The 22,137-nt window shown below is 37.5% G+C and overlaps 1 protein-coding gene across 1 annotated transcript in view; it reads right to left on the bottom strand.

The window, feature by feature from the left end:
- Nucleotides 1-21,934, bottom strand: part of DCP1B (decapping mRNA 1B) — a 58,308-nt gene extending 36,374 nt beyond the window's left edge. The window contains exons 1-3 of the mRNA XM_049627018.1: nt 21,785-21,934; nt 16,031-16,071; nt 10,919-11,046 (exon numbers count right to left, since the gene is read on the bottom strand). Coding sequence (XP_049482975.1) covers nt 10,919-11,046; nt 16,031-16,071; nt 21,785-21,934 — 319 coding nt within the window. The remainder of the gene's footprint in view (nt 1-10,918; nt 11,047-16,030; nt 16,072-21,784) is intronic.
- Nucleotides 21,935-22,137: the final 203 nt, after the last annotated feature.

Here is a 22,137-nt window from a genome sequence, read left to right as displayed (position 1 = left end):
GACCTTTTTATCATTATATCATGTCCATCTTTATACCTGGTAATTTTCTTTGTTCTGATGTTTACTTTGTCTGATATTAAAATAGTCACTCTAGCTTTCTTTTAATTAGTATTTGCCTGGTATATCTTTCTCTATTCTTTTACCTTTAATTTATCTACATCATTACATTTAAAAAGGGTTTTTTAATAAGCAGCATAGTGTCGGGTCATGATTTTTTACCCAATTGGACAATCTCTTTTAATTAGTATGTTTAAATCATTTATATTTAGTATGCTTAATATAGTTAGATTTAGATCTACTGTTTTGTTTCATGTTTATCCTTCCTGTTTGGTTCTGATGTTACTTCCATTCTTGCCTACTTTTGTATTACTTGAAATGTTTTTAGTATTCTATTTTAATTTACCTATTGGCATCTATATCTGTTTGTATTTTTTTAGTGGTTGCTCTAGGGATCACAATACACACACTTAACTTTTCACAGTCTACTACATTTTTCATTTTACGATTTCAAGTAAACAGAAAGGCTTTGCAACTATATAGGTCCCCTTGCCCTCCCCCTTTATGTTATAGTTGTCACACATATCACATCTACATACATTAACCCCCCCCCCGACAACATTATAACTTTTGCTTTTAATAATCCTGCGCATTTTAAAGATCTAGAGAGAAGGAAAAGTACTTTTTATTTACCCATATGTTTACTACATATATTGCTCTTCCTAAGGCACATTACAGTTCCAACTTTCCCTGTGGTATCATTTCCCTTCAGTCTAAAGAATTTCTTTTAGCATTTATTTTAGAACAGGTTAGCTGACAAAAAATTCTTTTAATTTTTCTTTATCTGATGTCTTTAATTTTACCTTAATTCTTAGGGGACATTTTCACTGGGGAGAGAATTCGAAGTTGACATTTCTTTCATTTCAGCACTTTGAAATGTTGCCCCACTGTCTTCCAGGCTCTGTGGTTTCTTAAGAGAAATCTATAGTCATTCAAAACATTATTCCTCCATATGTACCATTTTCCTCTGGTTGCTTTCATGATTTTTTAAACTCTGCTTTTCAGCAGTTTGGTTATGATTAAGAGGCACAGTTTCCTTTGGGCTTATCCTGTTTGGGGTTCAGTGAGTTTCTTGACTCCATATATTTGTGTCTCACCAAGTTTGGAAAGTTTTCAGTTATTATTTCTTCAAAAACTTTTCTACAGCAGTCTTTTTCTTCTTTCATGGTACTCCAGTGACACAAGTTCAGACCCTTTAATATTGTCCTATAGGTTTCTGAGGCCCTGTTTTGTTTTCATCTGTTTCCTCTATATCTTCAGGTTGGTGATTTCTACTGATCTATCTTTGAAGCTGCTGACTCTTCATTCCTATTCTGCTATATCTCTATTCTGCTATTAAGACCATCCAGTGAATACTGTATTATTAAGTTCCAAATTTTCCATCTGGTTTGTTTTTATATCTATTTCTCTGCTGAGAATTTCTCTTTACATTCTTTTTAAGAGTATTTAGTTTGGGGGCACCTGGGTGGCTCAGTGGGTTAAGCGTCCAACTCTTGATTTTGGCTCAGGTCATGATTTCACAGTTCACAGGATGAAGCCTGGCCTCAGGCTCTGTGCTGTCAGTGTGAAACCTGGTTGGGATTTTCTCTATTATCTCTCTCCCCCTCATCCCCATGCTCTTGCTCTCTCAAAATAGATAAATAAATAAACATTAAAAAATCAGTTTTACCTCATGGATCATAGCAATAATAACTATCTTAAAGCCACTGTCTTATAATTCCAACATCTATATCATCTCAGGGTAGGCATCTGTAGATTGGCTTTTCCCTTGAGAATTGATCAGATTTTCCTGTTTCTTTTGCATGATTAGCAATTTTGGATTGTACCAAATGTCCAACATTTTGGTTACATTGTGAGACTCTAAAAACTCTTAAAACCCCCGAGAGAATGTTTATTTTGTTTGAGAAGGTGATCAACTCTTTTAGGGTTAGATAGGAAGTTCTGTCTTGCCTTTTGTGGGCCATGGTTCTTATGTCCATTCCATTTCAAAGCTGTGTACTACTCAGGTGTTAGTCTAAAACTTGGATGGTGATTTATATTGTAGGTGAGTTCTCAAAGCCTTTGCTGTTTCTTTGTCTTTGTTACATGTATGTGAACCTCAGAGGTGAGACCAGGACATGTGTCCATTTATAATCAGAATTAGGAGATTTTCTTATTCAGCTTTCTCCTCTACAGTCTCCCCAACTTTTGAGCTCTCAGGGACCCTTTCCCCCAATCCTCTGGCTATAAAGTCAGGATATCTGTCAAAGTTTTAGCTTATCACAGTCAGCTAGTCTATATAGGTTGGGATGTTCACAGGTAAAGCAAAAGAAAGATAAAAATATATAGTGGGAATTCTTCCCCATCTTTAGACCACAGGGGTCCTGGTTTCCAGTTCCCGTGGCAGAGACAGGCTGTTTTTTTGGAATCTTTAGGTGACTGTGCCACCACCATCACTGCCACAGTGGCAGTTCAGCTTTGCGCTGCAATTGGCTTCAGGGTAGGGCTAGGAGAGGAAAAAAAGGGGGACTGAGGGAGATTCTTTTCATGCTTTGTAGCTTACAGGAGTCCACTTCTCCAGTTCTGAAACTAAAAAAGGAGTTTCTCCTAGTTTTTGTTGTTCTTGTCCATAGTTCTGCAACTTGGCCCACTCTTGAGTCACCATCAGGAGATAAAGAATGAATAAAATCCAGAAATTCACCACCATACTGGTTGTTCTTTAAGCTTTGATTTCCCTCCCCAATATGTCTGTTGTTTACTTGCAGAATCTTCACTTGTTGCTTTTTGTATTTAGGACTTTTAGTTCTGTTTAGATGTGAGAGAGATGTCTCATAGTGAACTTACATTTTGGCTGCTGCTGGAAGCTTTGGTCATAAGGAGTTATAACATACCCCCAAGTAACAGATAATGCCTGAACCAGAATGGATGTGGGAAGGGAAGGGAAGAGAAAACAGGAGAACCACTACTGAACTAGGGCTTAGCAACTGTCTGAGAAAGCTTCAGTTTACTTTACTATTACCAAACATGCTACAATACAATTCATATGAATATTTAGCCTTACAAATAATCTATTAATACAAATGAGCACTAGAAGTCCTCTGACCTGTAGCTAAGGAAGTTATACATTTGGGGATATACATAAGTTTTATTCTTGAGTAAATTTTCCTATACAAATAATGCTATACATGCTAGTGCTATATTTCATATGTGCATCATTATAATGTTAGTGTGCTATTCTTCAGTATGTGTACACTGGGCTAAAAAGACTCTTGTGAGTTGACTCAGAAATCTAACCAACTAAAATATTATTTTTATGAATGCATCCTGATATCCAGTTTTTTAAAGTTTTAATTTTTTTATTTGGAGAGAGAGAGAGAATGCGCATGAGCAGGGGAGGAGCAGAGAGAGGGACAGAGAAAATCCCAGGCATGTTCCATGCTGTCAGTGAGAAGCCTGATGCAGGGCTCGAACCAATGAACTGTGAGATCATGACCTGAGATGAAATCAAGAGTCGGATACTTAACCAACTGAGCCACCCAGACACCCCCTGATATCCAATTTTTTAAAAATGTTAATCATTATCAAAATAATACATGTACATAATTTAAAGTCATATACTATAAGGTTTATAATAACAAATAGCAGAACTCTTCTTTAGCCATCACATTCTTTATTACTGTACCTCCAAAGCCACCTTAATTATATACATGACAATTATTACCGCTCTCCATTTATTTCTCATCTAACTTTTCTTGAGGCATTTAAACTTCTTTTTCTATATGTTGTATATACACTACTTCCTGATTTTTAAAAATTCATTGACGATTTAGTTTTCTTATAATACACACACTCTTACATATAAACACACTTTCCCCCATCCTTCCAATAAGTATAAAACCATTCTACAGTCTGTTTATAATTTAGTTATTATAACTTGCAAAGCCATATAGTGTACTATAATTACATTTCCTTTCTTTTACAATATTTTGTTTTCCCAGGAATTAAGAATTGCCTCCTTTTGTTGTACTTTTCCCTCCCTCTCTCGGTTTTCAATGTTTTTACAGCCTCCCAAACTTTCTTAACAAAAAACTATAAATGTCCCAATAGATTCAAAGTATTAGCTGTAAAGTTTTTCCTGGATACCCTTCCTGAAGCCCTTTATTCTTATACTTTAATTTAAACTAACTGATCTTTAGTTGCACAGGGTTCATTATGGGATTCCTTTTTACCACTGTTGTTAGAATTCCTTTACCTCCATCCAGTGTTTGGATTCCCTTTTTCTTGAATGGTTTATGTATCAGTCACAGCAGGCCAAATTATGCTTCAGTAACAAATGACCCCCAAATCTCAATGGTTTACAATGATAAAGATTTATTTCATATACACATTACATGTCCATCATGGGTCACTTTTACCTCTGTACCATATTATCCTCACTCTAGGATCCAGGCTGACAGAGCAGCCTCTGCATAGAACATTGCTGGTCATCAGAAGGAAAAGAGACATGGTGAATCATGAACCTGTTCTTAAAGTATCTGCTCAGAAGTGACACAAGCCACTTCTATCCACATTTTACTGGCCAAAGCAATTCATATAGCCATACGTGAGTTCAACAGGGTCACTACGTATCCTCCAGGATGGTGGGTCATAGGGGTAAGAACCAAATCATGTAGTCAAGTCTGACACCAACAGAGCAGAGATATATAAACTTTTGCAGGGAAGCAAAGTTAATAATTGTGAATAGTAAAAATATCATAGCATATCTTCCTCTTTCTTGTTTATTCCATCTTTTATGTGAAATGCATCCCCTGCCCTTGTGGATTTATGTCTTTTTGATTTCTTTGTTGTTATTTCAATAGTTATAGGAGAACCATAGGAATGTGTTCAACATGCCATGTCATCTACTAACCAATTAGTTTAAAAGGGCACTGCTAGGACATGGCATGTTTGAAAGAGGAGGACTGCCCATATATTATCTTTTTCATTTAGTGTACCATTTTCCATTATTTATATCAGTTTTTATCAGATCCTACAAATGTCAATAAAGGATTTGAACTGTGTTTCTTTCTGAATACAAAACTACCCAATATGGTAAATTCCCTTAAAACTGAGGAGGAGGTTCTAAAACAACTTTGATCTTAAATATCTTGATTTTGCTTTTATCATTTTCTCTAAGCTCCAGGCTTATGTCTGCAATGAAATCAAGCAGCTCAAAAGAATCTTGTTCTAATCCTGTAGCCACACACAATGATACATTCAACATGTTGGTCTAACTCTGAAATCTACCTGCCAGTGCTGTCTCTAATGTAGATATTACGATATATTTGGGAAAATACAGTCTTTTTTAGGTGTACGATGGAAAACACAGTAAATGGTTGCTAAAGGATTATAATATAAAAGAAATGGTCAAATTCAGCTTTTTGATACGTTATTTTTATTTGATTTTCTCCTTTCTAATAGCTGAGATACAAGAGATTCTCAACTTAAAAAAAATGTTGGGGGCGCCTGGGTGGCTCAGTCAGTTAAACATCAGACTCTTGGTTTTGGCTTAGGCCCTGATCTCCTGGTTCGTGGGATCAAGCCCCATGTCCAGCTCTGTGTTGACATTGCAGAGCCTGCTTGGGATTCTCTCTTCCTCTCTCTCTGCCCCTCCCCCACTCACTCTTGCTCACTCTCAAAATAGAAAAAACTATAACAAAAACACCTTGTCTTTTATTTATATATTTTCATATTTGTATAGTAATACTGGTTGTATTTTCCTAAAGTCTTTCTTTCTCTAGTAACAGAAAGCTATTCAGAAATGGTAATTAAAAGGCATTGAAGGTCACCTGATTTGTTGTATTGGCTTTAGGTCAGTGACTAGATTTTACCAGTCACTGCTCTGTCAGCTTTTTTTTTTTTTTTAATTTACATCCAAGTTAGTGAGCATATAGTGCAATAATGATTTCAGGAGTAGAACTCAGTGATTCATCCCCTAGATATAACACCCAGTACTCATCCCAACAAGTGTCTTCTTTAATGCCCCTTGCCCATTTAGCCCATCCCTCACCCAAAACCCCTCCAGCAGCCTTCAGTTTGCTCTTTGTATTTAAGTCTCTTATGTTTTGTCCTCCTCCCTGTTTTTATATTACTTTTGTTTCTCTTCCCTTATGTTCATCTGTTTTGTACCTTAATTCCACATATGAGTGAAGTCATATGATATATATATTTTTTACATTTATTTATTTTTGAGAGAGAGAGCACAAATGGGGGAGGGGCAGACAGAGAAGGAGACACTGAATCCAAAGCAGGCTCTAGTCTCCCAGCTGTCAGCACAGAGGTCAACACGGGGCTAGAACTCACAAACCATGAGATCATGACCTGAGCTAAAGTCAGATGCTTAACCCACTGAGCTACCCAAGCACCCCCATATGATATTTGTCTTTTTCTGACTAATTTCGCTTAGCATAATACACTCTAGTTTCATCCACATTGTTGCAAATGGCAAGATTTTATTCTTTTTGATTGCTGAGTAATATTCCATTACACACACACACACACACACACACCACATCTTCTTTATCCATTCATCAGTCGATGGACATTTGGGTTCTTTCCATACTTTGGCTATTGTCAATATCAATGCTATAAAATAAACATTGGGGTGCATGTACCGCTTTGAAACAGCACACCTAGATCCTCTGGATAACTGCTGGGTCAAAGGGTAGTTCTATTTTTAATTTTTTGAGGAACCTCCATACTGTTTTCCAGAGTGGTTGCACCAGTTAGCATTCCTACCAGCAATGCAAAAGTGTTCCTCCTCAGCATCTTTGCCGACATCTGTTGCTGCCTGAGTTGTTAATTTTAGCCATTCTGACAAGCGTGAGGTGGTACCTCATTGTGGGTTTGATTTGTATTTCTCTGATGATGAGTGATATTGAGCACTTTTTCATGTATTTGTTAGCCATCTGGATGCCTTCTTTGGAAAAGTGTCTATTCATGTCTTTTGCCCATTTCTTCACTGGATTATTTGGTTTTTGGGTGTTGTGTTTGAGAAGTTCTTTATAGAGTTTGGATACTAACATTTATCTGATATGTCGTTTGCAAATATCTTCTCCCATTCTCTTGGTTGCCTTTAGTTTTGCTGATTGTTACCTTCACTGTGAAGAAGATTTTTGTCTTGATGAGGTCCTAATAGTTCATTTTTGCTTTTGTTTCCCTTGCCTCTGGAGACCTGTTGAGTAAGAAGTTGCTGAGGCCAAGATCAAAGAGGGTTTTGCCTGCTTTCTCCTCTAAGATTTTGATGGCTCCCTGTCTTACATTTAGGTCTTTCATCCATTTTGAGTTTATTTTTGTGTATGGCATAAGAAAATGGTCCAGGTTCATTCTTCTGCATGATGCTGTCCAGTTTTCCCAACCCCATTTGCTGAAGAGACTGTCTTTATTCCCATTGGGTATTCTTTCCTGCTTTGTCAAAGATTAGTTGGCCATATGTTTGTGGGTCCATTTCTGGGTTTTCTATTCTGTTCCATTGATGTATGTATCTGTTTTTGTGCCAGTACTATACTGTCTTGATGATTATAGCTTTGTAATACATCTTGAAGTCAGGAATTGTGATGCCTCCAGCCTTGAAAAACCTTGCTTTTTAAACTTTGAAGTATAAAATAAAAAGATTAAGTATTTCTTAAAAGGTAAGCTTTGCTCAAATGCATCACTGATATGTTAGTGCTTTCACTGCTTGGTCCTGGGCTTTTGAAGTTAGGCTTTCTCAGTTCAAATGTTATTTCCATCTCAAAACTGTCATGGATCCTGATAAATTACTAAATCTCTTGAATCTCAGTCTCCTCAATTTTAAACAATAAAAGAATTTCCAAGAAAAAGTCATAAGAGTCATATAACCCATTTAAAGCCTTGACATGGTACTTGGCAGACAGCAAATGCTCAGTAAATGTTTGTGGAAGAAATGAATTTCAGTCCGTAATTAACAGCTGTCTTATTTACTTTTAAAGCTTATATAGGTCAAGCCTTATTATAACGAAGTTTAAAAGCTATAAATCCTTTACTATAATAAAACCATATATTTTGTGTTTGGTCAAAATTCAAAGTTGCTTATTTATTAAACATCTTTTTTTATTAACTGAAGAAACTTTAAGATTTTTACTTCATTTTGCTCTTCTAAATTCATCCAATTCAAGGCAGGGTTAATTGTCTCCCTATGTACCATTTTTTTTTTTTTTAATTTAATGAATCTAAAACACTCCAAGAGAAAACTCACCACAAACCTAAATCAACTTTACCTGCTGAAATGTCCAAACATGGCCTGTGACACACCTAGACCACAGTGAAATGCCAAGACCATACAGAGAAGATTCTTGATTACACAGGTCTTGGGGGATATAGAGTCTTAAAAACCATTCTTGAGTGAAGCTGGGTTCATTGTTCAAAGGACAATCTATATGACAGCAGAGAATATGTAAACCATAAGCAATCATTACATAGAGTATTTGAATTCAGAAACATTTGAGAGGTATCTGAGACTCTGAAAGCACCTGGGGTAAACTCTTCTGTGAACCTTTGATGTCAGAGACTGAAAAGGCTTTTACAAATGAACAAAAACCAAAGACTACGGCTGCAAAGGCAATTAGTACCAGATATTAAGGAGAAAATAAAAAGCAAATAAACCCAGAAAGGTAAATAGATCCATTCCCTACCATTCTTTGTTGTTTAACCTATTTCATTTCTTTCTTATGTAAATTTATTAGAAATATTTTGTTATGCATCCCAAAGGCTGCCTTCAATTTGCATTCGTGTTTAATAGTGCAGAGAACAGTACAGGTGATGTAGAAAAAGCAAAAAAAAAAAAAAAAAAAAAAAAAAGCAGAATTTATGGGTTTCTGTCAGGTCTGTCATCTCATTGAGCCTCACTTTTCTCATCTGGTGAAAATGTCTACACTACAAAATTGTGATTACAAAATATGGTAAAATAAATGAAAATGCCTAGAACAGTGCTGTTCAATGGAAATATAAGATAAACCACAAATGTGAGCCACATATGTAATATTAAATAAAAAATTAAAAGAAGCAGGTGAAATTAATTTTAATAGTATATTTTATTTAACTCAATAATTCAAAATATTATCATTTCAAAAGGTAAATCAATATAAAATTATTAATGAGATTTTTTTTACATTCTTTTTTGATAGTAAGTCTTTGCAAATCTGTGTGTATTTTATACTCACAGCACAGCTCAATTCAGACTGGCCACATGTCCAGTGCTCCATGGCTGCTTGCAGCTTGGGGAGACCCTACTAGAGAGCAGAGGCAGCTTGGGGCAACCCTACTATAAAGCCACGGCAAAGCTTAATAGGTTTATTATATCCGAACAGTATTTCTTATTAGATAAACCCTGTGGGACTTAGGAAAGCTGTTTTTTAAATCAACCACATTAAAGAGAATTTGTACTTTTATATTTTTGACATAGTATGTGATATATAATACATAATACTGTGATAAGAATTTAAAATAAAATACCATCTATACTGACTAGACCAAGTATTTATCCCAAGTAAGAGCAATCAAAAAGGATTATTATAAATCACTAAAGTCATTTATATTTATTTTTGTGGTTATTTTATTAGGATTTGAATTGTATATTAATTTGGCATAGAATCTAATAATCTAAAAAAATAAAACCTGACAGAACTATAAGCATACAAATAATTCAAATACCTATAAGCTACAATTGACTTAACTACACTCCCACCAAAGAAATAGGAGTAAAGAACAAAATTTTCCCTATATTACTATTTTTTTTACTTCACAGGACTTACCATTGGTAAGTCATGTTACAGTTTTAATGGCTTTTTTTCTCATAAGAATTTAACTGTATTCTCTAAATAATAGATGACCACCTTTCATGACAACTTAATTATATGTGAATATAAGTTAAAATACTATATTTCAAAACAATTCACTGAAGTTAAAACATTAAATATTATTTGCATTACATTCATTATTAAAATTACACTGAAGAGTATACAGTCAGCAACTTCTTGTACCTTGACCTCAAAAGCAAGGTGGCAAACGTATGGAAAACATTTCCTAACTGCAAAGTCTTTCTGCAAGTTACGCATAAAGCACAGATCATGTGCATGCACATACAATTTATATTTAAGGATGCTCTCATTTTCTGTGTATGGAGATGTTCCTGCAGTTTATATACTTTTCATCATTCTTCTCTGGGCTGCCCAATAGTTCAACACAAATGGTCAGATAAGATATAAGAGTAAAATGGAGAGAGAATATCGGATAGGTCATTGCTACCTCATTTCAAATCAGACAAGGCCTAGTTAGTTATCTAATACTACAAAGTGTTATGTAACGTTGAACATTATAAAGTGTTATGAAATTCGTAATGAGCAAAACTCTTTTGGCTTTGGTTTTGCATTTACTATATGTTCAAAAGATGGCAATTCTAGAATATAGGCCCTCTCCCTCAAACATCCTGTCAGGATGTTCAGTCAAAAGTGATACATAAGGAAAAAGTGCCACTAGCTGAATCACTAATTCTGTATCTGTACACTGCCTATGTGTCTGTCCCTCTATAGTCTCCTGACCAAGAATTCACCTCACCTAGCCCTGCTCAGGCTTAAAATCTCCAGTGGGTTCTACTACAAAGTGGTCTAACTGCAAAAGACAGGGTTCAAATACTTCCATCATCATATCACATTGTTTTCATTTAAACTTTCTCAAGGAAGAAGATATTCCCTCTCAACGGGACATGCATTTCCCAAGCTAACTGATGCTGATACTAAACACAAACACAAACACATCCACTATACAATTTAAAACACTTGGCCAAACTGCAGAAATAAAACTACCAAATGCATTAAGAAAGACTCACATCTGGCATTTCTGTAGAGAAGGAAAGGGTCCTGGAGCTGGAAATCCAGGTCTTTAGTAATGGGTTCTGTCCTGTTTTCCATGCTCAACCTATTCATAATGGTGAACCCATGCTTTGGAGAAGCAGACCTAAAAATCACAAGGGGTGGGGAGGATATCAAAAGACAAGTTATTCAACAGAAGTACACTTTTAGTAGAACTAGTATTTGAATGTCTCTCAACCTTTTTGCATATGTGTGTGTATATATATATATATATATATATATATACAGCTTTGTGCAAGCAGACTGTACACATACAAAGCAATGATTCTTTTTAAGGTTTCTTTTTTTTAATGTTTATTTATTTATTTTGAGAGGGAGAGAGAGTGAGAGAAACAGAGTGAGAGACAGAGAGAGAGAGAGCTAGCAGGGGAGAGGAGCAGAGAGAGAGAGAGAGAGAGAGACAGAGAGAGAGAGAGAGAGAATTCTAAGCAGGTTCCATGCTCAGCACAGAGCCTGATGTGGGGTTCGATCCCATGACCTGAGCCAAAATCAAGAGTCAGACACATAACCAACTGAGTCACCCAGGTGCTCCTAAAGCAATGATTCTTTACTATTGACTAATAGAATTAATGTACTAATTTATGCACCACTTCATATGTAACACATACAGCATGACTGCCATTGCTGTTCCTTTGGCAAAATCAAGTCTTACTCATTTAGCTATGTGTGTAGAGATACCTTGTTTCCCTATTTAGGTTGTAAATTCCTTTAAGGCAGGAATATTAACCACTTTAAAAAATTACAGACACACTTTTGAAGAATCTTGATAGTTAATAGAGAATGTACATCACAATCATAATGAAGAAATTTTTCATAGAAAATGTTAGTGTCGGTTTGAAATTTAGAGAAATGATGCCACTCACTCTGGTCAACAAACTTGTAAAGAGATTCAGTACAATTAAAACATTACAGAAGTAAGCAAACAGCTTCACAGATAAACTAGTATAAAAGTTTTTCTCCATAAAAATGTGGCATTTAGTGATTTTTATTTTTTGTTTCATTGAATAAACTGTCAGTGCCTACTCTCTGTCAGGCAGAAAGAGCCCAAATTTTACACCAAGTAGAACTCTACCAACTACATGTGCATTTGTCTACTCTTGGGTGACAGCCATATAGTAATCCAACTGTGCAACTTCTGGTGACAAATGAAACACCAAATGCTTCTATGCTGAAAATGAAGCAAGCAGAATTCATTTATTTACTTGAAACTAGGGCAGCAGGGTAACAAACCCACAGAAATGTTGTGAGCAATAGGAAGGAAAGGTGTTCATGTTTTAATTTTATTTCACCTTAGCCATTTAATGCTAATAAAGAAGTAAAATAAAGCTACAGTACCACCTACAGAATTTTCTTTTGAGACTTCCAATTTTAAAGTTGATGGAAGGCAATCATTGTGTAACTTATTTTACAAAGAGGTAAAGCAGAGGTGGGCATATAACCAATACTAGAAATAATCATTACAATCATTTCAACTTAAATTCTCAGAAAGTATGAAAACTGAGTTCCAGAGATCTCTGACAGAGGGTCCTTTGGAAGTGTCAAGCTCAAAAATCACCAGTGGGTGTCTCTATGAACTCTCTATCACAGAAAGCAAGCCATGGGAGGAAATAAAGAAATAATTTTTTAAGTGTTTTAGGTGTTTTTATACAGAATCAGAATTTGATTCTTCAAGTATTTCATTATCACAATAGGACCTCACCTCTGTAATAGTATGGTTATTATATCATCTCATAATTTATAAAATAGGCTCAGGGGATAAATGTGCCAGTTGCTTTAAAGCAATATCCGTAACAGAAGTCAAAATATTATCACCAGCAGCTCCATTACCTGTACTAAACACTCCCTTCTGACTTTTATGAGCTTTCTGTCATTCTCTACTGAGAAAAGACCTCAACATGCTAGAATCTGACATCTATCTGGTCGGCGGGGGGGAGTGGAGGGGGGTTGGTGTACCTCCCCCCTAGTGGGGGGGGGGGGAGAGGAGAGAGATGGGAGAAGCTCCTATTGTTGAGGAGTTAGATATGGGGAAGAGATTAAGGAACAGGGAAAGAGTTGTTTCTCAACTTAATGGTTTAAGTGACAGCTCCATTTGGAACTCAGAGTATATTAAGAAATACTTGAGAATGCAAAATCTACATTTTTGGGGGGTACAAAAAGGTATAATTTGTTAATCTTCTGCAGAAAAGAGAGAGAGAGAGAGAGAGAGAGAGACCCTACTAAAAATCCCTAAAATAAATCATTAATGTATATGAACACATCTTTTCTTTCACTTCTCAAAAGATTAATACATGTGAAAAATGAATGAGAATGTGTCATTTGTGTGCTTAGCATATATCAGAGTTCAACCGTTTGGTTTTCTTTCCACACTTCAGAATTCTCAAGAGTAATCTACACCCTACTGAAGACACTCACTTGGTGGTATGCTCTGGTACTGTGGAATGTAAACTGAAATAGCCAACGGCTCTTGGGCACTCCCGCTTTTCTGAAACCTTGAAGAAACTGGACCTCCTCCTTACCTCGTTCATCCATTCCTTTGTTTCCGCTCCCACTATGGCCTCCGCCTGCACCTGCACCTGCACACTCTTCCACCATTCCTGCATGGTGCCCGCATCTGGCCTCTGTACCATTCTCATTTTGCTTGTATTTGTACGGCTGGCTCTTCTCCATCTCTCTGGGGCCCTAAAACTTGACCATTAGCTTTTGTCACTTTCCTGTCCTTCAGAGAATACTCATTCTCTCATGGCTTCAATGACCAAATTAAGGCAGATAACTCCAAACTCTGTATCTCCATCCCTGACCGGGACTGGGCATCTCCACCTGAATGCCCTGCTATCATTCCAAAATCGTTATTTCAAAATAAAATTATTTTCAGCCCAGATTCTCGACCTCCTGTCTTTCCATTCTGCTCCTGGTTCTGTCAGTTTTTCAGTCTTCCCTTTCAAAACTTCCATTTTTTAAATTTATTTAAAAAATTTCATCACTCCTTCTATATGTGCAATGTTTCAAGAAATCTTCTCCAGCTCCACTCCTACCATTTTAGTCCCTCCCCTCCTCATCTCATATCTACTCCACTGCAATAATCTGTCCAATGTCCTAACTCCAACTTCTTCTGGAATCAGTGCATCTTCATAATGCTAATGTACTGACTTACCCCACACATTTTGCCAGAACTATTATTTCCCTGGTCATAAACCTTCAAGGACTCCCTACTGCTAAGAAAATAAATGTCAAAATCCATAGTCTGACATTCTAAGCCAGCAAAATCTCTTCACCCTCACTGTCTCCTAACTAACATAAACCAGTAAAAACTCTCTGCAGCCACAAGTCATTTTCCTTACTGTTCCTTCACCACACTGGGTTCTATGCCTCGGCTTCCAAAATTCTTCCTGTTGAGACAGCCCTTCCCTCTCTTCTATGCAAGTCAAGTACTACCTTATTCCTAAGGCCTACTTGAGACTCACCAATTCTAAAATGCCTTCCAGAATCACAGCAGCCCATTCATTGCTTATAACCTATCAACTGGCCGTGAGGATAGGCTATCTGTATTGGGGTTTATGTTTATTTGGGGGGGGTATCTTTAAATGTGAATGTGTAAAAAATATATACTTGCGTGTGTGTCTCTGTGTGTGTGTGTGTGTGTGTGTGTGCATTTTCTATCTCCCCAGTGAAACTGTTTGCTCTTGGGGCACCTGGGTGGCTTAGTTGGTTAAGCGCCTGACTTTGGCTCAGGTCATAATCTTATGGTTTGTGAGTTTGAGGCCAGTGTCAGGCTCTCTGCTGTTAGTGCTGAGCCTGCTTCAGGTCCTGTCTCCCCTCTCCCAGCTTGTGCTGTTTCTCTCTCTCAAAAATAGATACTTAGGGGCACCTGGGTGGCTCAGTCGGTTGAGCGTCTGACTTCAGCTCAGGTCATGATCTCACGGTCTGTGAGTTCGAGCCCCGCAGCATGCTCTGTGCTGACAGCTCGGAGCCTGGAGCCTGCTTCAGATTCTGTGTCTCCCTCTCTCTCTATCCCTCCCCTGCTCACGCTCTGTCTCTCTCTCTGTCAAAAATAAACATTAAAAAAAAATTAAAAAAAAAATATACTTAATATATAAATAAAAAAAAAAAAAAAAGAAACTTTGCTCTAAGAGGGTTTGTACTAGGCCTTTGTATTTTATCTTTGTCCTCCCACTGACAATGATGGGCCTTAGCTATGACATTTTATGTGAATAAGACATTTAGCTATTAAGACAATATACATACTACATGTATCTGTATGCATATATGATGTTAACAATTTCTGATACAAATGACAAAAAACTTGAGTTTATTAAATCTATCCTGAAACACATTCTATTGACTATATAATGGAAGACTCAAAGACATCTTTAATTTTGGTGCATATTTCTTTAAAGAGTCAAAGGCGGGTGTGTGGTGAGGTGACCAATAAAATCTTTTTCCAAATAATGATTAAATAATCTGATATTCTTAATAGTGTACTTCTCTCCTTGCCAATGCATTATATTCAAGGACCTTGTACCATTAATTTGAATTAAAGGATAAATACTTAATACTATTTTTAAAAGAATGCAAAGGGGCACCTGGCTGGCTTAGTCGATTAAGCATCCAACTCTTGATTTCAGCTCAGGTCATGATCTCATGGTTTAGTGAGTTCAAGCCCCACATTGGGGTCTGCACAGGCAGTGCTTAGAATTCTCTCTCCGTCTCTCTCTGCCCCTTCCCCACTCATGTTGTCTCTGTCTCTCTTTAAATAAAGAAACTTAAAAAAAAAATATATATCTATAGATATATATATCTATAGATATATATATATATATATAAAAGAACACCAAGATTTAAGTTTGTCTGCATTGGAGTTTAAGTTACATTCTGCAATTAGTATTCCTCACATGCTACCAAGTGACATTACTCAGTATTCTCTTCTTTATATCAACTAATAACTTCAAACTAAGATTCAGGTTTTTTTCTTCTTTTTGAAATAAAACTACATTTGAGGAAGAGGGACACAATGGAGTCAACATATTCTTTCAAAGACTGTCAGTTTCTTTGTAAAAGTAAAATTTTCTTACCTTGTGTAAACAAATAAAGTTCCTTCCACATCAGTCTTTTCCTAAAAAAAAAAACAACACAGCAAAATATATATATTTTCTTCATTAATAGTAACTTTCACAGAAGCTAGAGAACATTCCATTTCAAGTAGGGCCAATCTATGTAATATTCCTAGGACAAGGAGGAAAGCAGTACTGCCTCAGCCTGGCAGTAGCCCTGCTGATTCGACATCGGGAAGCATCCATTCTCCTTTTGTCGTTTACAAAATAAACCGTCATTATCTCTTTTCACCAAAGACAGGGACAGCAACACACCTCTGGCTAAAACAATACAAAAATTTGCTCCATGGATTTCATTTGAAAGAGGAGACTAAAAGTGTGCTGCCTTCTCTATCCTGTGAGTGGAGTATATGGCAAGCTGCGCAAATCACTCATGTCTGCCTTTCATTACGCTTCTATTTTCTGGGTTCATTATCTCTTGCCATATCCTGTCACCTAGGAGAGCAGATGATCTGCCAATAATAACTCTACTTTGACTACAACATAGAAGAGTGGAACAATGCTGTAGTTTTCAGAAAAATTAATCACCAACATGGTGTGGAATATTTAGAGTCTAGTTTGGATCTTTGAAATCAAGTTAGAAACATTGCTAGGCTAGGACTCAAGAAATGTCACAGAAACTGGTTAAGTGGTAAAGTTAAAGTGATCAACTCATTTCAGTTCATTTGGAAAGGCTCTCTTCCATCTCTCTGAAGACAGGGGCCCAGGCCATGATGAAAATGTTCATCAATATAATGCATAATAAGTTTTAACAGAAAACAAGTTATAATTCAGAATTTCAAAGGCACTTTTGTTATTTACATGTTTTAGTTTCAGCATTCCATTTAACCTAATATTTTATTATTAATCTCTATTATCAAAATCATTTGAAATTTAAGTACACTGTAGTTGTAGGAGAAATATACTCTTTAAGAACAAGGGCATATAATATCAAGTGGTAATTTTTTAAAGATATATTTTTAAATAATCTCCACACCCAACATGGGACTCAAACTTGCAACCCTGAGAATAAGAGTCACATGTTCTACCGACTGAGCCAGCCAGTGCCTTACATGCCTTTTTTAAAGGCACATAAGGGGCACCTGGGTGGCTCAGTTGGTTGGGCGTCCGACTTCAGCTCAGGTCATGATCCCGTGGTCTGTGAGTTTGAGCCCCGCGTCGGGTTCTGTGCTGACAGCTCAGAGCCTGGAGCGTGTTTCAGATTCTGTGTCTCCCTCTCTCTCTCACCCTCCCCTGTTCATGCTCTGTCTCAAAAATAAATAAACGTTAAAAAAAATTAATTTAAGAATAATTTGTAAATATTGGGGCACCTGGGTGGCTCAATCGGTTAAGCATCTGACTTTGCTTCAGGTCATGATCCCTGGTTAGTGAGTTCGAGCCCCGCATCGGGCTCTGTGTGGACAGCTCAGAGCCTGGAGCCTGTTTCAGATTCTGTGTGTGTGTGTCTCTCTCTCTCTGCCCCTTCCCCACTCACACTCTGTCTGTCTCTCAAAAATAAACATTAAAAAAAAAAAAAGAAGTAGAGATTAAATTTTTGGATTATTACATTTATAAGAAACTGAAATTGAGATATGTACTGGGGAAGAAACTAGACTAAGAGCCTATATATATGTATTGCTAGGGGCACTTGCTGCAAGGCCAAAACACTTTTCTGTCTTCCAGTATTTGACCTTGGACTGTTTCATCTTAGTGATCCAAACCAGTCTGTTTCTATGGATTGGTACACATAAAGCTAAAAGTTTTTGACTTGTTTCCTTTCTTCCTCCATGAAATAGTAATAGAAATTACCTTTTCTTAAAAAAAATAAAAATAAAAAATACTTTAATGCCCAATTTTAGTTTTGAAAATCCAGAATCAGAAATATAAAAGGCATGTTTCTTCTGAAATTATTCTCCAACTGGTAATAAGCAATTTTTTTTAGTCCACATATAAGTGAAATCATATGGTATTGGTTATTTCTTCCTCTGACTTATTTCACTTAGCATAGGATCCTCAAGGTAATGGACCCCCCTCTTGATAAAGTGTTAAAGAATTTGTGGCCATCTTCAATTGCAACAGGTCCTTAAAAAGTTAGAAATTCTCTGTGAATGGCTAGGGGCCATACTTCCACACCCCAATACCACCAGTCTGGTCTCCCTGTATAATGAATATCATCAGGCAACAGCTTTGGAGTTTTCCTTGGGATCCAGACCCAAGTAACTAGGTAAGTCTGCACCAAACAAAATCCACTGTGTCCACTGCCCACCATGAGCACTGTCATCAGCACTGAATTAAAGTGTATAAGGGATTTCTTAAATCCTGATTATGAATACTCAGAGTAGGGTTCTTTCCAGGTCATACTGGGCTAGCTAGTTTATTCTTTATTCTTAGCTAGTTTCTCCACTGAAAAGATAGAACCAGTCTATACCACTCAGATCTTGATGGAAAACACATATTTTTTTGAAAAACATATTTTAAGTGCTCTGTTACAACTGGATAAAAAGGACTTTGTTAATGTAAATTCTGATCTATCATAGCTGAACAGCTCTAATTCATGCGTGCATTTTCTTGGTGCCTCCAGGGTAACCAGATTTTTTTCCCCCTCCCTGGGCAAAGCCCAGGGTTGAGATTCTGGGGTATAGTTAGAACAAGATTTTATTAGGTCCTCCTTAGCTCCTCCAGGCAAGGAGGACTTCTATGTTAAATCATTAGTTTATAGTTCTGGGGAATTTTAGCTAAAATTTTAAAAGTACAATTTAATGGTTTAATATTACACTTCATTATAAAATCTAACATGTATTAAAAAAACTAAGCAGTTCAAAATTTAAAATAATAAAATGGAATATAAAACAGTGCTAGCTGGCAAATTATTGGGACTTGGCATAGTATTTGGCACTTTTGAAACAACCCAAAGCAATCTCTGCATTTCTGATTATCTATGTTAATATAATGAAAAAGTAGGTCTCCATTTATCCTCATAAATCGGTCTCTCTCAGTCATGCATGTAGCACCTAAGTCAACTGTGAAGCTTTTAACAAATAGCAAATGCCTGGACTTCACACCCAGAGATTTTGATCTGGCAGGTTACACCATTTAAAACTCCAAGTGATTTCGATACACAGAAAACTTAGAAAACCACTAGCTAGAAACAAGAGGACAAAAGTCACTCTGAAGCAATTTCTCAAACTCAGCACTTTCAACATCTGGGGCCAGATAAATCTTTGTCACAGGGGCTTGTCCTGTGTGCAGGGTATTTAGCAGCAGCTCTTGCCTCCATCCTTTGGATGCCAGCAACAAGTTCCCTGGAGACAAAGTCAAAACTAGTTACAAACCACTGCTGAGGACTGACATGAAAATAAATAAGGTTATACTCTTCAACTGACACATAGGGATTTGTGGGGGAGCAGTCTTTCCAGATAATGGGAAGTAGTTCCAGCTCTAAAATTCCCATCCCAGTCATGACATAATCTTTCTTAATCCTTCCTTCAAGTACCTCATTTTCTATCTACCCTTTATTACTAATACCTCCTGCTCTGAATGCCTGAAGTCATTCTTCATCTATTACAGTGTAGTAAGAATTCTCCTCCGTTACATCCCATCTGCTTTCTTGCATATACTTTCACCTCCAATCTCAAGACTGTTCGTTAAACTTTTATTAGGTTTATATTCAAAAGGGTCCCATCCTGAGGCCAAGTGATGGCATATGGAGAGAGTGGTGACAAACCATTTACCCTCAGCAACTGCTCTGCATCTGAACTAGGTCTCTTTTTTCCGGCTACCACAGCCTTGAAGATCAGTACTTTGAAAGAATGACCTTTTACTGAATGAAATATGCCCCGTCTGAAGGCAACAAGTCCAGGAAGCAGGAAAACATAACTCCTGTAAATAACGCACTGTGACACTTCTGCCTTTTGATGAGGCTTTAGAAGGACTTCACTGGCTATCTAATAAACCTCTGTAACTATTTTAACAGGTATCTATCATACAGATCCTGTCAAAAGCCTACATAGGGGACAATTGTTTTCCATGATTAATGTTCTCCTCTACATGTTAACAATATCTCAAGATTCTCCAGACTCTACTCCCACTGTTCAGTCAGTTCACAGGACTATACATCCTCTGTCCTTATCTACTACAAAATTACCTTGACAGAATTAACACATTATGCCTTTGGCCTTTTTTTTTTTTTTTTTTTTTTTTTTTAAGAATAATATTAAAAAAATAATAAAATATTCTTTTTTTTTTTTTTTTTTTTTTTTTTTTACTAGAGCAGTATAATAGTAATACAGGTATAGAATATCCTTGTATTTTTTCTAAATTGTCATTGATGAAATTATCCAGTACATTGCTTAATGTCTTTAAATAAAGACCCAGGTGACAAATTCTCCTGAAAATTAGGAAGAAATAACCTCTCTCCTGACCAAGTGGCATACTTTCTATTACAGAGCAATGAATATTAAAGAGCTCTCCCATTTTCCTTTTTTGCATGATCACTAGGAGTACAGACCTAAATTCCTTGCTCCATTCCAGTAAATTTCCTCAGTTAAGAACTTCAGGCAAAGCTATTCTCTTCTCCCCCATTTTTGGGTCTCCTTTTCAATCTTTTTACTTTTGTTAATGATTTTCAGGTGAATTTTTATTACAGACTGCTCAAGATCCACACTAGAGATAAGGAGGCTATGTACATTTACAAATGCAAATGTTAAAAAATATGTGAATTTGTTCAATATGCATGTTTTCCTTGCTTGAATTTTGATGTCTTGGAGAATACATTTAAAAAATCACCTGAAATCCATTAATCTAGGCCTTATTCTTTATACTGTTTTCTAACTTATTTAAAAATGATGGATGGCTATATAATGGATGGATTAATATTATTTGGGACAAAAATCAATACGAGGAAAAGAGAAAAATCACATCTCTATATTCAAGTGGGTGGGTTACAGAATCACACGCAGTAATTCCTGCAACAGGACACAAGTGTCTTGTGCTCCTACCCCATTCTAATTGTGAGGAAAATTAAATTTCATCCCACTGCTATTTACTGGGGTTTTGCTTTGAAAAGTGCACTAAATAATTCAGCTCCCAAACGGACTCAGATTTTAAACCCATTTTGGTCTTGGTAGGCTGTGGTGTAATGATTATCCCAAGAGCGTCAGCCTCCTTCGAAGTGTTAGACCCAGCCCCATTTTGTCCTTGATCTCCCGATGCTTGCTCTTTTCTTGGTGTATTCCCTGAGTTCACAACTTCTACCAAGGCTTCACTTCTCTTCGTCCCATCTAAGACAGATGTTCCAGAACCAGAACTCGGTTTGTCCATCCGTCCCCTAACTCTGCCTCCCCTACAGCCACGTTTTACTGTAACAGAACCCTGCTTTACTTTCTCGTAGTACATCAGTCTTCCGGCCTCGAAACATCAGGGCCCCCTCCTTCCTTCAGCTCTCAGGGTCCCGTCCCTGATCGGTCTGGTCTCCCCACGTGGGGTATCGTAGATATTTAAGTCTTTTCCCCAACTTCAGGTGGCTTCTCAGAGCGGCCTCCCTCTCCCCCAAAACCTTCGGCCCAGGAGTCCAATTGCCACAGCTTCGGCCTCAGGCCGCGATCCACCACCATCCACCTCCATCCACCTCCAGGGCGTCAGCGTCTGGTCCCCCTCACCGGGTTCTGGAGCCCCGAGTCTGACCACCCCGTCCCCACCCTATCCCTGCCTGCACGGCCCCGTCGCGTCCGCACGCACCCACTCGTTGGCCCGATGGCCGAAAGTGTACAGAGCCACCTGGCTGGCTACGTCCACGATGCGGTTGATATAGGGGTCGTGGCGCTGCAGGGCCGCCAGGCTGATGTCGCGCCCCTTTCCCACCAGGCCGCCCGCTGCCACGGCCGCCATCTTCCCTCCCTCCCCGACATCAACCCCGAGCTGTCGGAAGCCACTCTCAATAGATCGCAGAACGAGCGAGCCACCTTGCAACCGAAAACACGCGGCGACCGCAAGTCCAGGGAGGCCTTCCTTCTCCAGCCATGCCCCCACCTCCTGTGACGGACGCAAGACATTACTAATCGATGGCCGCACTCCCGCCGGCGACGATCGTT

The sequence above is a fragment of the Panthera uncia genome, chromosome B4 (genome assembly GCF_023721935.1).
Source record: "Panthera uncia isolate 11264 chromosome B4, Puncia_PCG_1.0, whole genome shotgun sequence".
Lineage (NCBI taxonomy): Eukaryota > Metazoa > Chordata > Mammalia > Carnivora > Felidae > Panthera > Panthera uncia.
Note: the sequence above shows the minus strand (reverse complement) of the source record. Positions and strands in the feature narration are given on the sequence as shown.